General features: G+C 37.2%; 2 protein-coding genes across 5 annotated transcripts in view; one reads left to right on the plus strand and one right to left on the minus strand.

Annotated features, from left to right (window-relative positions):
• The window catches only part of LOC105217998 (cytochrome b5 reductase 4), a 32,345-nt gene that overhangs the window by 3,135 nt on the left and 7,412 nt on the right, over positions 1-21,798 (minus strand). The gene's annotated exons all lie outside the window — the stretch shown is intronic.
• Positions 207-20,332, plus strand: LOC105217997 (fatty-acid amide hydrolase 2-B). Of its 4 annotated transcripts, XM_011193315.3 has the most exons (5): positions 207-275; positions 17,321-17,361; positions 17,503-17,998; positions 18,061-18,280; positions 18,626-20,332. In XM_011193315.3, the coding sequence occupies exons 3-5, from the start codon at positions 17,702-17,704 to the stop codon at positions 19,810-19,812; spliced, it is 1,704 nt and encodes a 567-aa protein (XP_011191617.1). In that variant the 5' UTR covers positions 207-275; positions 17,321-17,361; positions 17,503-17,701; the 3' UTR covers positions 19,813-20,332. The 4 variants fall into 4 exon arrangements, 2 of the variants coding, with proteins under 2 accessions (XP_011191617.1, XP_054089512.1); XM_054233537.1 differs by lacking the exon at positions 207-275 and adding an exon at positions 12,846-12,929 and having other exon boundaries at positions 17,321-17,998; XR_008471762.1 differs by lacking the exons at positions 207-275; positions 18,061-18,280; positions 18,626-20,332 and adding an exon at positions 2,752-8,887 and having other exon boundaries at positions 17,503-17,679.

The following is a 21,798-nucleotide window of genomic DNA, read 5'->3' on the forward strand; positions in this document are numbered from 1 at the left end:
ATTTATTTAACAAATATTCTTTCCCGACAACCAACACAATATTGATTTATTTATGTATATATTTTCTTATTGTTTTAATTCAATAAAAAAAATATTTCTGCTAAAAAAGCTTTTTCCTCGCTAAATACTCTGGCAACACAAGCCAATTGCAATAACGAGTAAATTTATATTTTATTGTGCTTTTAAACGCTCGTTCTTCGCAATTCTTCTGTCTGTACAAAACAGCAGTTGCTAGCAGTTATTCAGTTTTTAACGAGTCGTTGCGCTAATAAAATGTGAGTTGGGTTTTTAAATAAATAATAATATATATGCATATTTGATTTTTGCGGAAGCGCTTATATTGTAAATATTTTGTAATTAGTACATTATTTGTGTGCGTTTGTGTGGTATAAAATGCAGGGTGCGGAAAAGGAAATTGATGAAAGTGAAAGAAGATTGATATACCGGCTACGAATAGCTTATGAAATGTTGAATGATTTTTTGTTAAAATAAGAAATTTGAAGAGAAAAGCAAATATGTGAAAAGCTAAATTCAAGTGTTATGAAAAATAAACAAAAAGCGGTTTGAGTAAAAAGTACAAAATGTTATGCAATATTTTGGGAACAGCCGCTAATATTTAATGATTAGTTTTCCAATTTTCCCTTACCACCCATTTATACATATCTAACTATGGTTTATATAAATCATAGTTGTCAAAGGAGTTCACTTCTGCTGGTCATGCAGCTAAACATGATATGTTTTACCTTTAATTATTAGCTATATATTTTCTTAGCGAAATTATTGAAAGTTATCGTATATACATAAATATATATACACATATACATTTACACAAATCAATTAAAAGCAAAGAAAAAGCCGGGTGGCACTTGTGACAATTTGTTGGATGAAAGTAAAAGTGAAAAAAACTCAAACTTGACCTTAATAACTGCCGTCCCCTATAAGGGCGTCAAAACATGTATGTACATATTTATGTATATTTATATATTTTTGTATAAACCTACATATGCAGTAGTAAATATAAAATAATAGTATATATTATTGCTCGCATTCCAATAGGTATAATAAACATATTTACATACATATGTTGGTTTTAATACCATTTGCTCCGTGTTACAAATATGAGCTATCGTGACTAAGAACAAATAAGTGACCAGCTGCGAATTAATAAACAAATACTCTGTATTAATTAATAGCTTATATAGAATTTAGTTTATAAACACTTAACGTCAGCAGTTTGTTCTACTCGAAAATTAAATTATCCCATACATTTCGAGCATTCATACGTATTTTCAATAAAAATGTAAATAATATGAATTAGTGTTCAAAAAGTATTAACTTAAATTTTATGTAGAGTTGTAAATATTTTCTACCCTTTTTTGTTTTTTTTTTATTATTTATTACCATTTATTTTATATAAAATTTTTACTGGATATTTCTTCATAAAGAACTTAATTCCCATATTTTTACCACATATGTTAATATAAACAAATATATGTCCCTACATGCATATGTATGTATATTAATATTCTTTGTTTTCGTTTACAATTTTATCTTATGAAAAGAGAAAAATAAATACCAAAAGCAAGGCTGCTTTGTTTATTGTTCATACCGACGATTTAAATTACTGCTCCGACAGTGTGAGGCAATATGAGAATCCACTGAATACAAAGCAATTATATTGTCATATAATCGCTTAGTAGCCAATGGCGCAGCAATTCAATGGAAAATTTCTAGCAACAACATAATAAAGTCAATAACATTAAATAAAGTCGCAAACAAATTTACAAAGTAGCCACAAAATACTAATGCGCCAATTTTTATACATATTAGTGTTAGTGTAAGTTTTCCTTAATAATAGTTTATCAAGTAATAAAAAAATAATGAATACCTTTGTATAACTATAAAAAGAAAACTTTTCTGATGTCACATTAGTCATTAGCCATTCACCTTTATACCATTTGGAGCCACTTTACTTTCCAACAAACTTGATTTTTCCCCTTTTTTATCAAAAATATGCTCTTATGCTAATTAATGTGTTTTAATTCAATACTAATATTATATTATAATTTGTATGAGTTTCTGGAATTAAACGTATTCTGACACGGCAAATCAATGAGAAATATTTTCAGCATTATTAACAAAAATACAATGATATCATCACGATAATCCACGTCAGTGCGATAAATGGCATTAACACTTTTATTGGGAATTCGTGAGCGGGAGACTAATTCTTACCTAGTATTAGCTAATCGGTGAAAAAGGAAAATGGAATCGCCATTTGTGTGGTCTGTGTGCGTGCGAAAGTTAAATCAATGTACCATAAGTGCAAAGTCCACAAATATTATCATTTTATGTATTATACATAGAATTTCGCCACTGCTGAGTGTTATACAGCATAAACATATATTCATTCTTAGTTCCAATATTTTATTACTTTAGCTATAGTTAACCGCTAGGCAAGTAAAACCAAAAATTGTTTGAACACATTTCTTTGCATTATACTGAGTTTATAAATTAGCAACAAAAAATATTAATATATAAAAATATAATACCAAAGTTAAAGTTTTCCACACAAACATGCCTAATAAAATATCAGACTCTGTGAAAATAAATGAATATTAATCCGTTACTAAAATTCACCATAATGAATATGAAAATAGCATTAAATAAGTTTTTTTTATCTGGTGTGTCGTAGCATATCAAAACAAAACACTATCAGTCAAATAATTTATTACTCCTAACGGGTAAGCAATCGATGTTAGATAGGTAGAATTTTGCTACATTCCCAGGTGAATGAAATAATGATTCACACAATTTTATTACTATAATGCCAATATTATATTATTTGCATGCGTGATAAGATAAACTACATCAATGGCGACGAAACAAAATGTGAGAAGGAAAAGTGAAAAAAACAACAAAATTTAACCGGCAAATAGGAAACGCACGTCATTTATATGTAGATATTGTTAGTTTTCTTTATCAACATATAGCTTCATAAAGTCTGTGAATTAAAACGATAAAATCATTGCGCTTGTAAAGTTTGTAATATATGTTAAATTTGTTTAATACATGCTTCAAATCAGAGTTAATTAATTAATTTATAACACAAGTACATTAAAGTCTGTAATAAGTGATTATTAACTAGTTTTGCTTAAAATAGCATTTGTAAATGACTAGTAAATATTAAATATGCATATTTTTAATTACTTACAATGACTTGTAACTGTTTTTGTATTTGTGCAATTATTTTGTTAGCAATTAGTTGTTGTTTGACAAAATTCAATTGTTTTAGAGATAATGCAAAGAAAAGGCTAACTGTAGCCTTAAGGCTTATTTGTTTATGTATATATGTATATATATAGTTCAACTTTCAGAACTCGAAGTTCTGTAACTCGAAGTTCTCCATAACTCGAACTCTTGAATTGACAATAGAAGTTAAACTTCCTTCCATAAATCGAACAATTCGACCAGGACATAAAACAAAATTTAAAATTTTACTATTTACTAAAAGAGTCGCTCTATATCGTATGGAGGTGCACTTCTGGATTGCATTAATCATGTAACAAAGGCATGTTATGCTGACATCAAGAGCCAAACAATAGTAAATTGTAAAAAAAATTACAGAATACATGTTTTAACGTATGTACATAAAACATTATGCGAAGTAAATAAATAAAACTGTGTATAAATCTACATTCGACAGCTTTTTGAAACATTGTATGTTTTAATGAAATCCTCTAAAAACATAGGTTATGATGGAGTGGTGGAAAACAAAAAAGTAGTGTGGAGGCTTTACATGTTTTTATGTAGTGACATTAATCATAAGCTAAGGAGGCTTAGCAACAAACTTCTAATTCTCAACAGTCTTTATGGATTAGTACTCAGCAATGATAACAACTTCATATACAAAACACTTGAAACAATTGAAATTTATTTAGATAAGGTATTATTATTATTTTTATATTTATGGCCGTTCTTATTATGCCAGCAAAATTGTACTTGTGTTGATTGAGTTACATCACTGCTAGTAAAACAATAATTATTTAATCTCTAAAAGTAAAACAGTATCTGGTGAAAATGTGTAACCAAAATTGAAGTTTTTATTAAATAAACAATTTCTTTAAAATGTAACCAACTAGTTGGTCCATATACAAGTAAATTTTGTTTTGTAATATAAATGCATATATGGAAATGAAATTTGTTACTTGAAAACCCAAAATACTAACTAATTTGAATCCCGAAAAAAACTTACAAATCCCTTTAAAATGTTTCTGTTTTAAAATGTAAATTTTGTAAGAAATTTTCTTTGGTGTTTGGGGGATGGGGTCATATGTAGAAGTTCACGCAAGTGAGGAAAGTTTCTGATTGCCATTCACTTGGGAGTGGCCAGGAACGATTCTTTTGCATATGACTCAAGCAGCTCACGACTTCCGGTTTTAGACCAAGTATCCCCTGGGTAGCTAACAGACATCCGTTTGGAGGCGAGCTAAAGTGAGAAGGCGAAGCCCGCTTGTGCGGTTGTGCGTAGGGCTTGGGACCCACCACATAAAAACGAATAACCAGTGAATAAGAAACACAGGCCTCGGATGAGAAACCCCCCTTTTGATGACGACCACGGCAAACGTATAAAGGACTATGATTTGAGGGCATGCACCTGGAATGTCCGGACTCTTAATTGGGAAGGTGCCTCTGCCCAGCTGGTTGATGTCCTCATACAACTAAAGGCTGACATCACCGCCGTCCAAGAAGTGCGATGGACGGGACAAGGACGGAAGAAGGTGGGTCCTTGTGACATCTACTACAGCGGCCATATAAAGGAGCGCAAATTCGGTGTTGGATTTGTGGTGGGAGAGAGACTACGTCGCCGAGTCCTGGCATTCATCCCGGTGGATGAACGTCTTGCCACAATCCGCATCAAAGCGAGGTTCTTCAACATATCGCTGATTTGCGCCCACGCCCCAACGGAAGAGAAGGACGATGCGACCAAAGATGCTTTCTATGAGCGCCTAGAACGCATCTATGAGCGCTGCCCCCGCCACGATGTCAAAATCGTGCTTGGCGATTTTAACGCCAGGGTGGGTAAAGAAGGTGTCTTTGGCACAACAGTCGGAAAATTCAGCCTCCATGACGAAACATCGCCAAACGGCCTGAGGCTGATCGACTTCGCTGGGGCCCGAAATATGGTTGTCTGTAGTACCAGATTCCAGCATAAAAAAATTCATCAAGCAACGTGGCTGTCCCCTGATCGAAACACGCGCAATCAAATCGATCACGTTGTGATAGACGGAAGACATGTCTCCAGTGTTTTAGACGTGCGTACGCTCCGAGGACCAAACATTGACTCGGACCATTATTTAGTAGCAGCAAAGATACGCACTCGCCTCTGTGCAGCAAAGAACGCCCGTCAACAAACACAAGGAAGGTTCGACGTCGAAAAGCTGCAATCACAACCGACAGCCGAACGATTTTCTACTCGACTTGCACTCCTGCTCTCGGAGAGCACTCATCAGCATCTCGATATAAGGGAGCTGTGGAACGGCATCTCAAACTCATTGCATACCGCTGCAGCCGAAACAATTGGTCTCCGGCAACGCCAAAAAACCAGTTGGTACGATGAGAATTGTCGTTCCGCAGTGGAGAGAAAACAGACTGCCTACCTCGCAACGTTGCGATCGACCACAACACGTTCGGGGTGGGATAGATATCGAGAACTGAAGAGGGAAGCGAGACGCATTTGCAGACGTAAAAAGAAAGAGGCCGAAATGCGTGAGTATGAAAAGCTTGAAAAGCTGGCCGACATGGGTAATGCTCGAAAATTTTATGAAAAGATGAGGCGATTAACAGAAGGTTTCAAGACCGGAGCATTATCATGTAGGGACCGAGAAGGTAATCTGGTAACGGATGTCCAGAGCACACTGGGATTATGGAGGGAACACTTCTCCGACCTGCTCAATGGCAGTGAAAGTACAACACCAGGAGATGGCGAACCCGATTCCCCAATCGATGACGATGGAATAGATGTTCCATTACCCGACCATGAAGAAATTCGAATAGCAATTACCCGCTTGAAGAACAACAAAGCGGCGGGGGCCGATGGATTACCGGCCGAGCTATTCAAATACGGCGGCGAAGAACTGATAAGGTGCATGCATCAGCTTCTTTGTAGAATATGGTCGGAAGAAAGCATGCCTGACGATTGGAATCTTAGTGTGCTCTGCCCAATCCATAAGAAGGGAGACCCCACAATCTGCGCCAACTACCGTGGTATAAGTCTCCTCAATATCGCATATAAGGTTTTGTCGAGCGTATTGTGTGAAAGACTAAAGCCCATCGTCAACGAACTGATTGGACCTTATCAGTGTGGCTTTAGACCTGGAAAATCTACAATGGACCAGATATTCACCATGCGCCAAATCTTGGAGAAGACCCGAGAGAGAAGAATCGATACCCACCATCTTTTTATCGATTTTAAAGCTGCCTTCGATAGCACGAAAAGGAGCTGCCTTTATGCCGCGATGTCTGAATTTGGTATCCCTGCAAAACTAATACGGCTATGTAAGCTGACGTTGAGCAACACCAAAAGCTCCGTCAGGATCGGGAAGGACCTCTCCGAGCCGTTCGATACCAAACGAGGCTTCAGACAGGGTGACTCACTATCGTGCGACTTCTTCAATCTATTGCTGGAAAAAATAATACGAGCTGCAGAACTAAATAGAGAGGGTACAATCTTCTACAAGAGTGTACAGCTCCTGGCGTATGCCGATGATATTGATATCATCGGAAGCAACAACCGCGCCGTTTGTTCTGCGTTTTCCAGACTAGATAAAGAAGCGAAGCGTATGGGTCTGGTGGTGAATGAGGACAAGACGAAATATCTCCTGTCATCAAACAAACAGTCAGCGCACTCGCGTATTGGCTCCCACGTCACTGTTGACAGTCATAACTTTGAAGTTGTAGATAATTTCGTTTATCTGGGAACCAGCATTAACAACACCAACAATGTCAGCCTTGAAATCCAACGCAGAATCACTCTTGCCAACAGGTGCTACTTTGGACTGAGTAGGCAATTGAAAAGTAAAGTCCTCTCTCGACGAACCAAAATCAAACTCTATAAGTCGCTCATTATTCCCGTCCTGATGTATGGCGCTGAAGCGTGGACGATGACAACATCCGATGAGACGACTCTTGGGGTTTTCGAGAGAAAGGTTTTGCGCAAGATTTATGGTCCTCTAAACATTGGCAACGGCGAATACCGCAGACGATGGAACGATGAGCTGTACGATTTATACGACGACATTGACATAGTTCAGCGAATAAAAAGACAGCGGCTACGCTGGCTAGGTCATGTTGTACGGATGGAAGAAAACACTCCAGCTCTGAAAGTATTCGATGCAGTACCCGCTGGAGGAAGCCGCGGAAGAGGACGACCTCCACTCCGGTGGAAAGACCAAGTGCAAAGTGACCTGGCTTCACTTGGTGTTTCCAGTTGGCGCCAAAAAGCAAAAAGGAGGAATGAGTGGCGCGCTCTGGTGGATTCGGCTATAATCGCTTAAAGCGGTTCCTACGCCAAATATATATATATATATATATTAAACATAGCCTTTGCACTAGAGCTCTTGGTATTCCACAAATCGAGTTAATCGAATTAACCGAATAGGGCATTCGAATAATAATATTCGGTTTGCATTATTTGGATAGTCGACAGTCATCGACTATTGAATTAACCGTTCATTTTCGACTATTCGGGTAACCGTTCGTTGTCGAATCGTGCAAGTTCATTAATTTTCTTATTATTATTGAAAAAAGTTAAACATTAAAACTAACAAAAAACTTCCTTTAAAAGTACAAAAAATAACAATGATTCACGGGAACCATTAAGTAATGGGCCTAATCATTGAATCCGTTTCGATCGAAAAATGGTTCGATTTGATCGAAAAATTTTACGTCGGAATCATTAAATCCGTATCGAAAATAAAATTTACGTTCACATTGAACTCACTTACCGACTCGAAAAAATGCATTTCTCGGCTAATAACATGTCGCTAATTACGAAATCATTGAATCCGCAAAATCGAAAATTTTGGTCGTCATCTATCCCTTGGTGAATGAGTTGAGGAAATGTAAAATAAATAAACAATTTGGAAGTTTTTACCTAAATAATTAATGATGACGGACTAAATCATGTTTTAAATGGGTATTTTAGAGACTAGAGACAAAAACGGACTAACAAAAATAAATTAAAGATGTTTAAAAGCGATATAAAGTTGCCCACTCGAAATAGCGAAAGAATTTTCTCAAAGAGCCTCAGGCGAATTAAATATTTTTATGGAAGAAATTTTACAATAGTTTATTGTTAGTTTTCATTTTTTTTTGAACAAAGCAAAAAGCACAGACACTTTATCCGTCGATAAACTGCTTTACCACAAAGTGAGAACGTAAACTGTTTTATCGACCTTTAGCGACGAATGCGGCAAATTTGATAAAGTTTCTATGCTTAAAATAAATATTTTTGCTTTGTTCAAAAAAAATTAAATCTGACCTTTAACTATTGTGAAATTTCTTCCAAAAAATATTAAATTCGCTGAGGCTCTTTGAAAAAATTTTATCGCTATTTCGAGGGGGCAACTTTATATCACTTTTAAACATCTTTAATTTATTTTTTTAGTCTGTTTTTGTCTCTTGGCTCTAACATATCCATTTAAAACATAATTTAGACCGTCATCAGTAATTATTTACATAAAAACTTCCGAATTGTTTAATTATTTTACATTTCCGCAACTCATTCACCAACGGATAGATTCCGACCAAAATTTTCGTTTTTGCGGATTCAATGATTTCGTAATTAGCGACATCTATTAGCCGCGGAATGTATTTTCTCGAGTCGGTAAGTGAGTTCAAAGTGATCGTAAACCGATGCCGATGCCGATTCTTTCATCAACAACATTATTTAGTAAATTAGTATAGTAACAAAATCAAAACAAAGACAAATAACATCACAAAATAGGTAAACAACTCAATTCATATGTAAATATGAAGTTGTTTAGTGATTTAATTAATATTTAGTTTAATTATAGTCTAGTAAAAAGGATCCGTTATTTTCAAAGAGATGACTTTTGTCATTTATATCTCACATTGTGAAAGGCGGCTAATGGTGATAGTGACTCAATAGAAACTTCGGAAGCTTGTTTGGGAGGTTCTTTTCCATGCACCTTATTATAGTCCACGCCAGCACCAAGTGATTATTACGTGACCCTGTCTATGGCAAATTTTAAAAATAAATTAACCTAGTTACGAATGCTTCTATAATAGTGACTTTATGACATTATCTTCAAAATCTCAACAACTTTAAACAAAACTGTACATATTTGACATAAATCGAATGTTTCCAGTAGTGCTAAATAAAACCTTTCATTAATGCAAAATGAATTTCTTTATACGAGACTTAAATTATCACCATGATGAATTGTTAGTTTAGTCAAATGTGATTCACTGTATTTTATGTGGTAAACAGAGGAATTCAAATTTTATGCTCTAAAGAAATCAAAAAAGAAAAAAATTTATTTTAGTATAATCCGAAAGAAGTAGAAAGAATCGGCTAAGAATCGGCCAAATATGGCCGATGCCGATACCGATACCGATGCCGATGCCGATACCGATGCCGATGCTTAATTTTGTGGCCGATACTGGCCGATGCCGATACCAAGGCCGATTAATCGGTCGGTCTCTACTGTGCTTTTTGCTTTGCTCAAAAAAATTTAAACTGACCTTTAACTATTGTGAAATTTCTTCCAAAAAAAAAATATTTAATTCGCCTGAGGCTCTTTGAGAAAATTCTTTCGCTATTTCGAGAGGCCAACTTTATATCGCTTTAAAACATCTTTAATTTATTTTTGTTAGTCTGTTTTTATCTCTTGCCCCTAAAATACCCATATAAAACATAAATTAGTAATGAGTAATTGTTTACATAAAAACTTCCAAATGGTTTATTTATAGATTTATTTATTGATTCGGATAGATTTCGACCAAAATTTTCGATTTTGCGGATTCAATGATTTCGTAATTAGCGACATCTATTAGTCGCGGAATATATTTTTACGAGTCGGTAAGTGAGTTCAATGTGATCGTAATTTTATTTTCGATACGGATTCAATGATTCCGACGCAAAATTTTTCGATCGAATTGAACCATTTTTCGATCGAAATGGATTCAATGATTAGGCCCAATAACAAAATAGTTTTTAATCATTTCAACTTGCCGAATGTATTAAATTACTATTTTTCATAAAACGTCTATTTTGATATAAGAAAGTTAAAAAGTTAACATTTGTTGGTTGCAATTCGTAAGAACGGTTACAAACCGGATATGCGAATAATCGGTTTTCAGATTAATCGAATAATTTTAATTAATTTTGCACCATCAATAATTTTAATATTTTTTCAAATAAAAATTAAATGTTTTTAAACAAAATTTTAACAGTTATATTTTTGAATTATTGTACATACAGTTTTACTGCTGAGTGTATAAATAATATATGCATAATTTTATGACACATGACACACCAAGCAAAGTACTGATAATGCATATTCATACATATAACATATACTCTTAACACTTTTAACGACCGTGAACAACAAATAAACAAGTGGAAAATTTGATCTAAATTATAATAAATAAAGGGCTCTTCAATTAGCATATAAATAAACTTTATATTATTATACTCTCGCAACAAAGTTGCTAGAGAGTATTATAGTTTTATTCACATAACGGTTGTTTTTAACACCCAAAACTAAACGACTTAGATATAGGGTTATATATACCAAAGTGATCAGGGTGAAGAGTGGAGTTTAAATCCGAATTTGGTATGAAGGATCGCACTATGAAGGGGCATATTTGGATGTAATTTTTTTGGGGAGGTGGGCGTGGCCCCGCCCCTGAATAGGTTTTTTGTACATATCTCGGGAACTAATAGAGCTATATAAACCAAACATTCTGCAGTCGTTTTTTTCATCCACTTCTTAATACAGTCCAAAAATTAAAGAAATCGGATGATAACCACGCCCACCTCCCATACAAAGGTTAGGTTGAAAATTACTAAAAGTGGGTTAACTCACTAACGAAAAACGTCAGAAACACTAAATTTCACATAAAAAATGGCAGATGGAAGCTGCACACAGATTTTTTTACAAAATGTAAAATTGGCGTGGCGTCGCCCACTTATGGGTCAAAAACCATGTCTCAGGAACTACTCGACCGATTTCAATGAAACTTGGTTTGTAATAGTTTCCTTACATCCAAATGATATGTTGTGAAAATAGGCCACATCGCTTCACAACCGCACCTACTTCCTATATACCAGAACTTTGAAGACGATCTGAATCGTTTACTTTACAATATATAAAGTAAGCACTAGTGAAGATATCGGTGCAGAACTTTGCACAAATACTATGTTAATAGTGTGGCAGCCCCATTCTAAAAATCGCCGAAATCGGACCATAGGTTTTTAAGGCCCCATATATAGAACACGAGGACCTCGGTGCTTCTAACCTAATATTATGGTTTTCAACTTTCATTGGACTTTATACAATATATATGACGAATATCTGGGTCAAATTGTGTATTATATAATATAAATAAAGTTAAATAAATAAATTGTGAGAGTATAAAATGTTCGGTTACACCCGAACTTAGCCCTTCCTTACTTGTTATGTAAATAAGTTACATACGGTCAGATGTGTAAGTAAGAATTCCTATAAAGAATACGCCTAGTCCGATTAATACAACATCAAAACAATAGCGTAATAGTATGTTCCTGAGATAAGTTAAAACGAAGGTACTGAATAGGATATCAATATATATAATAAATATGTTAGGCGATTAGCTCATCATTTCTATATTTTCTGCGGTCAAAACTTTATTTATCATTGGCGAACACTAAAAGTGCTCAGGACCAAAAACATAATTTGCTACCCTCGTATAAATAGAGTATCGCATGGCCAAAAAGCTACTAACTGGTGACTAGCTTAACGTGATTTTTCATAATTTTGTCTAACTACTTTGAATCGGACTCTGGCACTCGACAACAGAAGTCAACAACCGATTCAGCTACAAATTTGATGCTAATTTTTGCAAATTCATGATAACAAAACAGCGCCAGCCAAAAGTAGCATTAGTAAATAAGCAAACGTTATTACTAATATGGACTTTAGAATATTGCCAAAAAAGCAAAATTTTCATTTGCTAAAGGTGTATGCTTGCAACCTGCAAACTGTGTCATAATAAACGCGATTTCATAATTTTCATTAGTGACGTAAAATAAACACGCTACGTGTAACGTATACATGTATGTATGTATGTAATACAATAAATTTAGTAAATGCCACTAAACCAGTTTAACACGCTGTGCGCAACAAGTAACTAAGCTGCATAACTAACTCTGCCGCAGACACAAGGTGTCTATGTAGCTTCCCAATCAGTCAAGCGGAATTTTCGGGTTTTCAAACAACACATACTCCAGCAACATCTAGCAAGGCGAGAAATAAACAGCGCGCCAACCATTCACATGCTCAGTCAGCCAGGCAGATTGCTTTTGTGTGGTTGGCTACTCGTTCATACGCTCGGCGCTGACAAGTGTGTGCCCACCACTACTCTTCAAGAATGAGGAAATCTGCTAGGCACCAGGTTATAGACTTTTGTGCGCCGCAGAAGCAAAGCTCTTTTCACAAACCTATACATATGCATACATACCTATAGACTGTATACGGTCGCTGTAAACACTAGTTTGTATGTATATGCATATATGTAGCCAACACTGCCGGTTTATCCATAATTTCTCCGTATCTTTTATTTAAGTCAGTTCCATTTGTGTTTTCGCTTTGCACGGTTTGATATTCCTGCTTCAGATTCTTCATATAAACGTATATACATAGGTATGTGTGTATATATAAATAGTGATGACTACATGTAAATAGGAATATGGTGCTTGTGTATGACTACTTTTGGAACTTTGTCCAAATTTTTACTGCAAACTCTTGCATTTCCACATTTTGTGTTTATTTCGCATTTTCGTTGCAATTTTGCTTGCGTTTTTTTGTGTAATTTATAAAAATTTGTGTTTGCAATGCTGTTTTGTTTGCTTAATTTATCGCAAGCTTTTGTTTTTTGCAAATGTGCGCAAACTGGAAATGGTGAATCAGTGTGATGTGCTGTGCTGTGCAATTAATACAAATACACACACATACAAACATACAAAAGTCTATTGTGTAACCAAACAATGCATGTGCGCATATAAACATTCTACAATAATACACACAATTCGCTAGTTTACCTGTAATCAGATCCATACACACTGGCATACATATGCACGTACATAGTTTGTTGCAATTGCATATTTCGTGAAGTGTGACGAGTGGCGAGCGACAATTGCAAAATTTTAATATTTTATTGGTGCTTAAACATTGCGCAATGAAATTAAATCGATATGGTATGAAAGCATCATAGAAATTCATTAAACGAATGGAAAGATAGTGTCACTTACACTCGATGAATGCATGTTTGCATATTAAGGTGGGGCCAATAGTGTCTGTAAACAATTGTATTGCGTGGTTCATATAAGTTGACTGCGATTCGTGAAAAATTGGCGAATCGAACAAACAACTGACATAAATCTAAGTGGCTGATACAATTAGATAAAAATGTGTGGCATAAAATTCGATTAAAGAAATCTTTAAGTAGTTCGAAATGGGGTTTTTACATTATGAGACTGTTTTGTGAATCGTTTAAAGATCAATGAGAGGCTGCGACTGGCTTTAGAAAAGTATAAAATCTATTTTGAAAGCGGAGAACCGATCTAAAATAACTAGAACCGAACTAAAAGATTACTTTGGGGAATGAGATATATCTGATATTGTATTTAAATTAAAATAATTTTAACGGCAATTAAAATATATGTATGTGGGTTAGACGTGCGAACGTTCCGTGGACCAAATATAGACTCGGAACATTATCTGGTCGCAGCGAAGATACGCACCCGTCTCTGTGCAGCAAAGAAAGCCCGTCAACAAACACAAGGAAGGTTCGACGTCGAAAAGCTGCAATCGCAACAGACAGCCACGAAATACTCTACTCGACTTGCACTCCTGCTCTCTGAGAGCACTCATCAGCATCTCGGTATAAGGGAACTGTGGAGCGGCATCTCAAACTCACTGCGTACCGCTGCAGCCGAAACAATTGGTTATCGGCAACGACAAAAAACAAGCTGGTACGATGAGGAGTGCCGTCTCGCAGCGGAGAGAAAACAGACTGCCTACCTCGCAACGTTGCAAACGACCACAACACGTGCGGGATGGGATAGATACCGAGGGCTGAAGAAGGAAGCGAGACGCATCTGCAGACAAAAAAAGAAAGAGGCCGAAATGCGTGAGTACGAAGAGCTTGAGAAGCTGGCAGACAGAGGGAATGCTCGACAATTTTATGAAAAAATGAAGCGACTTAACGAAGGTTTCAAGACCGGAGCATCCTCATGTAGAGACCAAGGTGGTAATCTGGTAACCGATGTCCGGGGCATACTGGGATTATGGAGGGAACACTTCTCCGACCTGCTGAACGGCAGTGAGAGTACAACACCAGGAGATGGCGAACCCGATCCCCCAATCGATGACGATGGAACAGATGTACCATTACCCGACCATGAAGAAATTCGAATAGCAATTACCCGCTTGAAGAACAACAAAGCAGCGGGGGCCGATAGATTACCGGCAGAACTATTCAAATACGGCGGCGAAGAACTGATAAGGTGCATGCATCAGCTTCTTTGCAGAATATGGTCGGAAGAAAGCAAGCCTGACGATTGGAATCTCAGTGTGCTCTGCCCAATCCATAAAAAGGGAGATCCCACAATCTGCGCCAATTACCGTGGGATCAGCCTCCTAAATATCGCATACAAGGTTCTATCGAGCGTACTGTGTGAAAGACTCAAGCCCACCGTCAACAAACTGATTGGACCTTATCAGTGTGGCTTTAGACCTGGAAAATCGACAACTGACCAGATATTCACCATGCGCCAAATTTTGGAGAAGACCCGTGAAAAGAGGATCTACACACACCACCTTTTTGTCGATTTTAAAGCTGCTTTCGACAGCACGAAAAAGAGCTGCCTTTATGCTGCGATGTCTGAATTTGGTATCCCCGCAAAACTAATACGGCTGTGTAAATTGACGCTGAGCAACACCAAAAGCTCCGTCATGATTGGGAAGGACCTCTCCGAGCCGTTCGATACCAAACGAGGTTTCAGACAAGGTGACTCACTATCGTGCGACTTCCTTAACCTGATGCTGGAAAAAATTATAAGAGCTGCAGAGCTAAACAGAGAAGGTACAATCTTCTACAAGAGTGTAAAGCTCCTGGCGTATGCCGATGATATTGATATCATCGGAAGCAACAACCGCGCCGTTTGTTCTGCTTTTTCCCGCATGGATAAGGAGGCGAAGCGAATGGGTCTGGAGGTGAATGAGGACAAGACGAAATATCTCCTGTCATCAAGCAAACAGTTGACAGTCATAACTTCGAAGTCGCAGAAAATTTCGTATACCTGGGAACCAGCATCAACAACACGAACAATGTCAGCCTCGAAATCCAGCGCAGAATAACTCTTGCCAACAGGTGCTACTTTGGACTGAGTAGGCAATTGAACAGTAAAGTCCTCTCTCGACGAACCAAAATCAAACTCTACAAGTCGCTTATCATTCCCGTCCTGATTTATGGTGCAAAAGCTTGGACGATGTCAACATCAGATGAGACGACACTAGGAGTTTTCGAGAGGAAAATTTTGCGCAAGATTTATGGTCCTCAGAACATTGGCAACGGCGAATACCGCAGACGATGGGACGATGAGCTGTACGAGTTGTACGACTACATTGACATAGTTCAGCGAATAAAAAGACAGCGGCTACGCTGGCTAGGTCATGTTGTCCGAATGGACGAAAACACTCCAGCCCTGAAAGTGTTCGATGCAGTACCCGCCGGAGGAAGCCGAGGAAGGGGAAGGCCTCCACTCCGTTGGAGGGACCAGGTGGAGAGCGACCTGGTTACACTTGGGATCTCCAACTGGCGCCGAACTGCGAAGGAGAGAGAGAGGTGGCGCACTATCGTCGATTCGGCTATAACCGGCTAAACGGTTGCAACGCCAATCACATACATGTGGGTAGAAGTGGGGTGGGTTAATTTACCTTAAGGGGAAAATTATCAAATATTTCGGAGTTTTTTGGTCGATTTTTTTCACAAAAATATTGAAAAATAACGGACTATGTACTGTCTTCGGAAAAAACAAGCTCCCTAACTGCTGACATGATTCCGACCGAAGGACTAGATGAAACATAAAAAAACTAATCGATCCAAACAGGGTTAGATTGACATGTATTCGAAAGTGAACAGCTACCTCCCGAACTTTCTCGCTTCTTCTTTGCGAGGAGCCTGGCACTCGCACCCACTAAATCCACGGCGACCCTTTTTACCAATTGGACGAAGGAGTACAGACTAAGTCTTAACATTCATTTTGATGGCACACCAATTCCGACAGTAAATAATCCCAAGATTTTGGGAGTCACATTTGACAGTCTGCACTCCTTCACTCCACTCACGACTGCGATAGTCACTAAAGTACAGAGCCGCAATAAAATCCTCAAGTCACTAGCCGGTAGCACTTAGGGAAAGGACAAAGAAACGTTGCTGGCCACTTACAAGGCTATCGGCCGGCCGGTCGTAAACTACGCAGCACCGGTATGGTCGCCTGGATGCAGGGGGACGAAGCAGAGGAAGCTACAGACGTGCCAGAACACCGCACTCCGAACAGCAATAGGATGTCTCTTGATGTCACCAATGACACACCTTCACAGTGAGGCCATTATGCTGCCTATTAAGGAGCATAATGAACTGCTTACCAAGCAGTTTCTACTTGGGTGTTTTCGTAGAAATCACCATGTAGGCAAATTGTAGTGTTGTCACCCATTCATTAAGTTTGTTGATTGTTTCTTCAAAAATTTTAAAATTACTGAATTATACAACAGTTATTTTTGTTTTCACACCGAATTTCGGAATGTAGAACAGAAAACAAAAAAAAATATATTTTTCTTGGAAAAATTAAGACTTAAAATATTTTATTTAAAAACAGTTGGAAAATAATGTAAATAAATATTTTTTGGTAATGAATGTATACATATACAATATGTGTGTGTGTGTGTATATATGTAATTTTAGAGTTAAACATTAATTGGCGAATAATATTGTTTATTTATAAAAGTGGTGCAATTATTTCTCATTTCAGCACACAACTGATGCGTCAACATACAGCAAGAGTATAAGAAAGTAAAGATAAAAAGTATATGAAAATCAGAAACAACAACACTACCACCACTAATACATATGTATAATATAAACTCAAGTCTACTGAAACATTTCTTAAACAATTTTTACTAAAACCCATAGTATTTTTATTACAACTACTAGAATTATAGAAACTTTACACAGACGTCGAATGACCACAGGCATATTACAATAACATTCCGCAATACTGCAAGGCAGTGGAAAAAATCCTACAAATCAATATACGAATATTGAAAGTACAAAAATTCCATTTTTCGAACATTTAAACATAATTATAAAACAAATAAATTAAAAAAATATTAAATAGAAAAAATTAAAAGAAATGACGGAAACTAATGCATTTACTAATGATGAGAAATCGAAAAGGAGTCGGCGACACAGTAGTCGTCGGCATAGCAGCAGCAGCAACAGCGGCAAAAGTGGTAGGCGGCATCGTTCGAATAAGGGCTGCTCCATTGGCGCATTCATTGGTCAAGTACTCTTCAATTTCGTTAGCAAAATCATACGCCTCGTATTTCAACTGATCTACGGTGTGAAGGGTGAAACTATGCCCGCTATCACTGATCCCATATTGCTCGAATCTGCAACATCGTTAGCTCGTAAGATACGCAAACAGGAGGTGAGTTCTTCGATCTTTCATTAATCTTCAATATTTTATTTTATTTTTTTCGTTCAAATCAGCTGTCGAGCGTACAAGTAATGGAATCATTTATACGTCGCATTAAAGATGTAAATCCAAAGCTCAATTGTTGTGTAGACAATCGTTTTGATGATGCGCTGAAAGAAGCTGCCGAAGCTGATGAACTGATCAAATCTGGTAAATACACCGAGGAGGAGTTGGAGAAGTCAAAACCATATTTGGGTGTGCCAATATCGACTAAAGATTGCATTGCCGTGAAAGGTGAGTAACATTTTTTTTCTCTGCCTCAGGCGGCCTAATACATTATTTTAGAGCCTTTGAAAACATAGCTAAATTACTATAAGATAGTGATGAGGTGGTTTAAAAAGGTATATTATTGCATTACCCTTCTCTTTCTCGGGAAATTATGAGTTTATTTTCAAATTAATTAAAAAATATGAATAATGAACTAAGGCAGGAACTCCAGCTAATTTTTGTTGAGTCACTTCACTTTTGGAACGTAAACTTTCAACATTGAAAAGTTAAATAAAGAATTATTTTTAAAAGTTGAAAGCGAAAACATGCATATATCTTTTATTAAAATGGAAACCCCACGACTATTTTCAGGTCTTTTACACACTGCCGGTCTATATGCGCGTAGAGATGTGCGCGCCACCGAGGACGCCACCGCCATGTTATTGATGCGACAAGCGGGCGCTATACCCTTCGCGATCACTAACATCTCGGAGGTGTGCATGTGGTGGGAGAGTAATAATGTGGTGCACGGACGCACGAGTAATGCTTACGATTCCAATCGTATTGTTGGCGGTTCCAGCGGCGGTGAAGGTTGCATACAATCGGCGGCCGCTTCACCTTTCGGTCTGGGCTCAGACATTGGCGGCTCTATACGCATGCCGGCATTCTTTAATGGCGTGTTCGGACATAAGCCAAGCAAACTGATCGTTTCGAATAAGGGACAATTCCCAATGCCATTCACCGATGAGCAAAATTCATTTTTAGGCATTGGGCCAATGTCACGTTTTGCTGAGGATTTGAAGCCCATGCTGCGCATTATTGCTGGCGAAAAGGCGAAAGAACTGCGTCTGGACGAGCCGGTGGACTTGCAAAAGGTACGCTTTTTCTATCAGGAGAGCGATGGCGGTGGTCGCTTGGTGTCGCCTGTGGACGCCGATCTATTGGCTGGCATGCAGCGAACCGTACAACATTTGCGACAGAAATTGAAGCCCGTGTCGGTGGAGAAGGTACAGCTGGAGCAATTCAAGCAATCGACTATCATTTGGTTTGCAAATATGAAAGATGATTCCGGCTTTACATTTGCCCACCAATTGGGTGATCTCAAAGTCGCTATAAATCCCTACGTGGAGCTGGTGAAATGGGTATTCGGCGCTTCCAAGCATACATTTATCGGTTTGATTACGGCGATTATGGACCGAACGCAAGTGCAATATGGCTCGAGCAAATATAAGCATCTGGTGAAGAAGCGTGATGAATTGCGTGCCGAAATACAAGAGCTACTTGGCGAAGATGGTGTTCTAATCTATCCTACACATCCCACCGTTGCACCATACCACAATGAACCCATCTTCCGACCCATCAATTTCTCTTATACAGGTATTGTGAATGTATTGGGTTTCCCCGCCACTGCCGTGCCACTGGGGCAACTCGGTAGCGAAGGTGTGCCTTTGGGCTTACAGGTGATTGCCAATTTCAATAACGATAGGCTGTGTCTGGCAGTTGCCGAAGAATTGGAACGCGCTTTCGGCGGTTGGGCGCGTCCCGAAGTGAAAGTTTAGTCGTAATAGTCGTACTAGTAGTAGTTAGCTTGCCGATGTCACAATATTAGCCGATATCCAAAAAATATTATATAACTGTTATACTACCTATATTACTTATGTACATGTAAAGTTCTTAAATGAAAGTTGATTTTTATGTGTGTGTATTAATATTTGCAACAGCACATACATACGTACGCGTTACGTAATATAAATTATATTTTTATGCGAATCTAATGAAATGTATGCACGCCGTGTGCATGCCTAATTGTCTTTGAAATGCCACTTAAACTATATACGAGTATATGAGTAGGTTTATGTAATTTAATTAATACATATATACACGTAACTTTACATATATACTACAAGTACATAACTGTTAAGCATTTATGTAAATGCGTTAAATCGACTAATATGTTGGTATTGTAATAGGTTACCAGTAAACTGTATTTAAATATATACGTGAATTTGTTTGTATTAAAGTAAATATTTTTATAAAAATAAAATGTATATATATATATTACATATTTATGCAAATGCGTGAAGGTGGTATTATTCGAGAGGAAAGCAAGATTTTTAATTGTGATGTTACGGGATATAAAGGGTTTATTAACAAGTAAGGAAGGGCTAAGTTCGGGTGGAACCGAAGATTTTATACTCTCGCAATTTATTGATGTAATTTTATAAAGATAACACAAGTCGACCCATATATTTGGTATAAAGTTCAATAGAATAACGAAAATCATCATAAATAGTATATGGGGACTGAGGTAATTCCTAAACCGATTTCACTCGTTTTCACCACCAAGATACAATGTATCGAAGACTATACGCTCACTTAATTTAATATTACTTATAATTAGGTATATGGGATCTGAGGGAAGTTATGACCCGATTTTTACCATTTCAGGTACAGAGAGAAACTATTATAAGAAAAAAATTCAGAGGGAATTAATTACATTAAAATATCTGAGGGATTTACCTATATTTTCGGTGAAAAATTAACCTTAGGCACTGAGTTCTTCATGTTCGATATCAGGGGCCTTGAAAAGTCATGGTCCGATTTTGACAATTTTTCCACAAGTGATGTCAGAGCTCAAATACAGTATTTGTGTAAAGTTTTATTCCGCTAGCTTCATTGATTCCTTATGAATACATTATAAAGTGAACGAATCAGATGGAATTCAAAATTGAGTTATATGGGAAGTAGACGTAGTTGTGAACCGATTTCGCCCATATTCCACACGTGTCATCAGGGTGTCAAGAAAGTGTTATATACCGAATTCCATTGAAATCGGTCGAATAATTCTTGAGATATGGTTTTTGACCCATAAGTGGGCGACGCCACGCCCTTTTTCCATTTTGTAAAAAAATCTCAGTGCAGATTCCTTCTGCCATTTCTCATGTAAAATTTGGTGTTTCTGACTTTTTTCGTTAGTGAGTTAACCCACTTTTAGTAATTTTCAACCTAACTTTTGTATGGAAGGTGGGCGTGGTTATTATCTGATTTCTTTCATTTTTGGACTGTATAAGGAAATGGCTAAAAGAAACGACTGCAGAAAGTTTGGTTTATATCGCTTTATTGGTTTGCGATTTATATACAACAAACCTATTTGGGGGCGGGGTCACGCCCACTTTTCCAAAAAAAATTACATCCAAATGTGCCCCTCCCTAATGGGATCCTATGTTCCAAATTTCATTTTCATAACTTTATTTATGGCTTAGTTATGACACTGTATAGGTTTTCGGTTTCCACCATTTTGTGGGCGTAGCAGTGGACCGATTTTGCCCATTTTCGAAAGCAACCTCCTCAGGGTGCCAAGGAACATGTGTTCCAAGTTTCATTAAGATATCTTAATTTTTACTCAAGTTATCGCTTGCACGTACAGACGGACAGACGGACGGACAGACATCCAGATTTCAAATCCACTCGTCATCCTGATCATTTATGTATATATAACCCCATATTTAACTCTTATATTTCTTGGTGACACAAACAACCGTTAT

The sequence above is a fragment of the Zeugodacus cucurbitae genome, chromosome 6 (assembly GCF_028554725.1).
Source record: "Zeugodacus cucurbitae isolate PBARC_wt_2022May chromosome 6, idZeuCucr1.2, whole genome shotgun sequence".
NCBI classification, from domain to species: Eukaryota; Metazoa; Arthropoda; class Insecta; order Diptera; family Tephritidae; genus Zeugodacus; species Zeugodacus cucurbitae.

What these genes read in the sequence shown, in the direction of transcription:
- LOC105217997 (XM_011193315.3), top strand. Translation starts at nt 17,702, where the DNA reads ATGACGGAAACTAATGCATTTACTAATGATGAGAAATCGAAAAGGAGT. An exon ending in GTAAGATACGCAAACAGGAG is followed by an intron (nt 17,999 to 18,060) that starts GTGAGTTCTTCG and finishes CGTTCAAATCAG; the next exon opens with CTGTCGAGCGTACAAGTAAT. An exon ending in AGATTGCATTGCCGTGAAAG is followed by an intron (nt 18,281 to 18,625) that starts GTGAGTAACATT and finishes GACTATTTTCAG; the next exon opens with GTCTTTTACACACTGCCGGT.